The sequence below is a fragment of the Montipora foliosa genome, chromosome 7, assembly GCF_036669935.1.
Source record: "Montipora foliosa isolate CH-2021 chromosome 7, ASM3666993v2, whole genome shotgun sequence".
Lineage (NCBI taxonomy): Eukaryota > Metazoa > Cnidaria > Anthozoa > Scleractinia > Acroporidae > Montipora > Montipora foliosa.
In genome coordinates, this window is record NC_090875.1 from 21,069,861 (window position 1) to 21,074,860 (window position 5,000).

Genomic DNA, 5,000 nt, shown 5'->3' on the forward strand with positions numbered 1-5,000 from the left:
CTGGAGGCACAGATAACAACAATCAGGCTAAATGGTTCCAAATGCTTGTGGAAAAAAAAAAACGCTTATTAGAGATCCATTCTTTTTGTCCACCAACCTTCACTTAAGGGTTTCTTGGGTAATTTATTTTGTACTGAACCTTGAGAGACAAGATAAAAAATGACCGGCCACAAAAATATGCTAGTTATACTTAGTTGTTATTAAATTTCTTTTCAACCCAGGGTCCTTACAAAATGGGTGGTAACCAGTCAAATCTGCCTCAAAAACCTCTGGGGTTTGAATACATGTGCATTGCTGTTCGTTCACTCGACAAACTGCGCATTGTCCTCGGAGGTGACTATGAAATAAGCATCATGCGGCAGGTCATTCAAGAAACTTGGCCCAAAGGAATTCAGGAAGAAACTTTCCGAATGAATGGAGTCCATGAATTTAAACTGAAAGGCTTCCCATTTTCTTCTGGCAGTTCATCAAGCAATGCAATAGCATGCAGGAGAATGGTAGAAAGAATTCTACATCGGCTTTACCGAGACAGATGGAAGCTCCAAATGTCCAGTAATTTGACCCAAACAGAGGATATGACGACCTGGTTCTTCAGAAAAGTTCCAGTTGCAAGCTTCCCATCCAAACCATTTCTCGTTGTGGGTCTTAGCAGCTATGACAGCTTGATGATAATGAATGCATCAATGGATCTTCACCAGCTTTTCAAAAATGCCATTGAGAAGTCATGGCCTAAAGGGATTCAGAAGTGGACATATGAAAATGATGTCCTGGTGGTCAAACTGAAAGGATATGCATGGCATCCCGATGGGGAAGACACAGTGCACTCACGAGTTTTAATAAACACGATCATTGCTGACCTTTTCCAGCAGCAGTGGAAACTATATGGAAATTCCAACTTCAAAAGTGATGCTAATACGTTCTTCTTTGAACATGACCCAAACTTGCCAGTCGGTCAGCCATCCCCAATGCAGTTTGTCATCAGCTTCAACAGTCATGACCTACTCAGGGTGATCGGTGCCCCAGAGAACTTAATTTCTGCTGTCCGCAACACCATTCAGGGCCATTGGGTGAGAGGCATCCAGAGAGAGTCTAGTTATGCTGGAAGCTGGGAGTTTAAGCTCAAAGGCACTCCTTGGTGGGCAGATGGACAAGAGGCAGTAGAATCACGATATTTGGTCCTGAAAGTGATGGAGTCTCTACAAGCATATGGATGGAGTCCAATTGCTGCTATTGACAGTTCAAGGAAGGATTCAGACAAGAGTGCCTTGATTTTCAGGCAGTCACAACCCAGGCAGTCTCCATTTTTCTGTATCAGTCTGAATGAAACTGACAAGCTGAGATTGATTAATACACCAGATGATGTAACAAAGGTACGAGGCCATTATAATTTTGATTTAGTTTCAAAATTTTAACAGAACATTCTACTTTCTACAGACAGCTGCTGCAGTTGATTTACTGTATACTTTGCTCATGGATGCCTCAAGTGGTTAAGTTCCTATCACTACCCACTTTATTTATTCTCTGAAATTGTCCCAAATACATTGTGTTATTTTTAGAACCTTTTGATCTAAAATTCACTTTTTTATTGGCCTTGAAAGAAGGGAAAAATGTTTAAACTTTGATCCATAACCAAGCAATGAACTCAAGGGCATTTCTTTGATTGCACTCATGTGATAGGACGGCCTAGGAAAAATGTAAAAGTTTTGCATAATAATAGAGTCAAATTCCCAAAAGACTTTTTCACTATTGTTCTTTCCACCAAAATGGCTGCTGTGACATCAGGTGCAGTCAAAGAATGGGTTCGATACCAGGTTGACGTCACAGACTGCTTTGCATCTTGATAGTTATTTGAAAAGTGCAATGCAAAGTGACTGGTGACATCAACCTGGCAGGGAATCCATACTCCTTCATTGCTTGGTCATTGACATAAGTGATCAAAGTACGACCACTTTTCCAGTCTTATCATGGGTTTGCACTTAACAATGTAATGTAATTTAAACAACCAAGTCCTGGGCTATCATATCATCTGGACACTGGTGACGTGGGAGTTAATAAATATAACCTACACAAAGTGAATGCAGGATAGAGTGTATATTCTATTTGAGAGGTTGGCTAAATGCAATTTAGGCACAAGGTTAACCTCAAGCCAATGCTGCCAGCGGTCTTACTCATTCTCACACATCTGTGGGGTGCCCCTAGAATTTGCAGGGGCTTTCATACATAGCTTTGAGTTCTAGCAATCGTTGTGGATGACTTCTTTTTTGAGCGAATCTTTGCAGATGTATTAGTCCCGCCCTCCCTTCCCTCGGGGCAACTTGTGTTAGAAGGTAAGTTCTGGGTTAGGTAAGCATTTCCACTGGACTTGTTTCAGTGTGACGGTGCCTGTTAGTGGCTGCTTCTGGGGTGGTTCCTGCTTGTGGGGTTGCCATGGATACCTCCCTGCTGGGCCTGGGTGACCTCAGGCCCTTCCCTGCTAACTTAAAGGTACCAGTTCCCAAGCTCATCAGTTGGCGATGAGTTTAAATACCTTTAAAAGGAAGAGTTGAGGTAAATTGATGTTTAGAAAGGTGGTAGAAAGAAAGGTTTAGAAAGGAGGAAGTGAAATGAGAAACTTACGCAGTTCCGAAAGAGGTGTGAAAAATCCAGGCACGAACTGGACATGAAACCATGAGTGTGCATTTCTGCAGCCTGCCCTCTGTCATGTCATCAGACTCATCCCATTCAAGTCTCGATTTTTTTCAGGCCACTGTCACAACTGCATAAGTTGCTATTTCACTGCCACCATCTTTCTAACATCAATCATCTCAATTTTGCAGTTTAAATACCAGTATGTGATAAATTATCATTAGTTATTATATACTAAAACAGTGGATAGTGATGAAGGTGTGCTCTGATTGGCTGCTCAAACTCTGGCTATCCTTTTCTTTTCACCTCCAAGGAACTCGCGCAGGATTTGCTCCTGAGGATGTTGTTATATTGATCTCACTGTTTTCATATAATACTGAAACTACATTTATTTTGTGGCTAGGTAAATATCCACCTGACCAGTTACCGTCACTGTGGTGAATATATAAACAATAGCCTTCATTTGGCGCGAAAATATGCTCGGATATTTGTCCGCGGACATTATCTGTTCCGAGAATATCATTGGGGAATATCCTCGGATATTCCCCAGTTTTAGCTGGGGAATATTCGCCCACTTGACGCGCTTAGACCAATCGCGCGCGAGCGAAAATATTTGATGGATTATAAAAGTTGTTAATGCATTAATGCAGGAGATCCTCCAGGTCAATATTGCAAGTAGACGAACTTCAGGTCTTTTATCCTGGGATATGGTGCCTTTGTAATGAATGTAAATTATTTTTTTCGAATTCAAAGTTCAGTAAGCATTATACAACTATGTGATTATCTGAGTAAATTTGTTTTATGCTTAAAATGGACCTTTTTTTTCCTTATTTAAATAATTACAGCTTTGCCAAGATGTTATCCAAGCTCAATATGTCCTTGGCACCCAGAGAGTACAGATGTATGGTAAAAGTTTGGAATTCAAACTTTTGTGCAACCCATGGAGTTGTGGAATTAACGGCCATGATGGACTGCATGGCAGAAATTTGCTCTGCCATCTTATCTCTGCTCTTGGAAGCCTGCGATGGGCACCAGTATTATCAGCAGATGTGTCAGCAAAATACATACACCAAGACAAAGGAGATGATTATCCGATTGATGTCGACAGTCTATTTTTCACTTATGATCCTGCCACTGATACAGGACCGCCATCTGTTCCGCCACCATTTGCTCAGCCGTACTCCCAGGGATTTGGTCAGCCATATCCTCAGCCACCCCCTCAGGGATTTGGTCAGCCATATCCTCAGCCACCCCCTCAGGGATTTGGTCAGCCATACCCTCATCCACCCCCTCAGGGATTTGGTCAGCCATACCCACCACCACCAGCCTATGGCTTTGCTTCACAGGGTGCCCCACCTCCTTTAAATCCAGCCTATGGAGCTTTTCCTCCTCAATGATTTATTACCGGTAGTAATACTGCTAATTTTTGCCATGAATAATTATTGCTCACATTTTCAAAGTGCATCCCTCGCTTTTATTCTTACTTGATTGTTCTGGGTGTTGAGAGACTGATGCATTTGCAGAAGATTACATAATACCTATTTATTATAACGGCTTAACGTTGTTTTTAATCCTTGTGCTTGGTTATATTCAGCCCGTGTCTCTTTGTGGCATCAATTTTCAGGGCTGCCCAACAATAATTTTCGGTCAAATATGTCTTCAGGAGAGTCAGTCAAAATGTGCTAACAAGGAGCTGAGAAATGTCTCTAAAAGGCTTTTGGCTTCATTTGCTCATTAAGTAACCTTGAATTTTACTCAGTTTCGGCTAAATCTGTTATGGTTAATTTTGTGATTACGCTTACCTTTTTTGAGTATAAAGAGTGCAGTTGATCAAAACTGACGTTTTAAGTAAAAAAATACACCATTCTTGGCTTGCACCCACATGACATGGCAGCCATGTTGGTTGGCAAGTCAACACAATTCTTTTCGCATAATTTGCATAATAATAAAGTTTAGTTGGAACCCAGTGGAGAGACAGGTTATTGTTCTTACCCTCCAATATGGCTGCCATGACGTGAGATGCAAACCATCAATACAGGAAATTCATTATAATTAACAGTCCAGATATACCAAATATTCACAAGAATGTGTTCCATCATATACGAAGTAAAATGGGCATAGCTGTCCTTTGTAGTTTAACCGTGACACTAGAAGAAATCGTTAGCAAAATAATTCTTCGTTGCTACTTGGAATTCAGAGGAAAAACAATAATATGGCATTGTCAATAATATGTGATTGAAATAACAAAATTACTTGTTTTCTCGGAGCCTTTCTCACATCACATACCAATAATTATTAATTAGCAAATATTCAACGTACATATTTTACCAATATTTATTATAATATACAATGGTACTCTTCATTTTGGGTGTGAG

The 5,000-nt window shown here is 40.7% G+C and overlaps 1 protein-coding gene across 2 annotated transcripts in view; it reads left to right on the top strand.

Moving 5' to 3' along the window:
• Positions 1 to 5,000, top strand: part of LOC138011300 (uncharacterized) — a 10,152-nt gene that overhangs the window by 4,977 nt on the left and 175 nt on the right. For both annotated transcript variants that reach the window (XM_068858265.1, XM_068858264.1), the window contains 2 exons: positions 222 to 1,370; positions 3,471 to 5,000. The exon at positions 3,471 to 5,000 is cut by the window's right edge and continues 175 nt beyond it. In XM_068858265.1, coding sequence (XP_068714366.1) covers positions 234 to 1,370; positions 3,471 to 4,022 — 1,689 coding nt within the window. In that variant the 5' untranslated portion in view covers positions 222 to 233 and the 3' untranslated portion in view covers positions 4,023 to 5,000. The remainder of the gene's footprint in view (positions 1 to 221; positions 1,371 to 3,470) is intronic.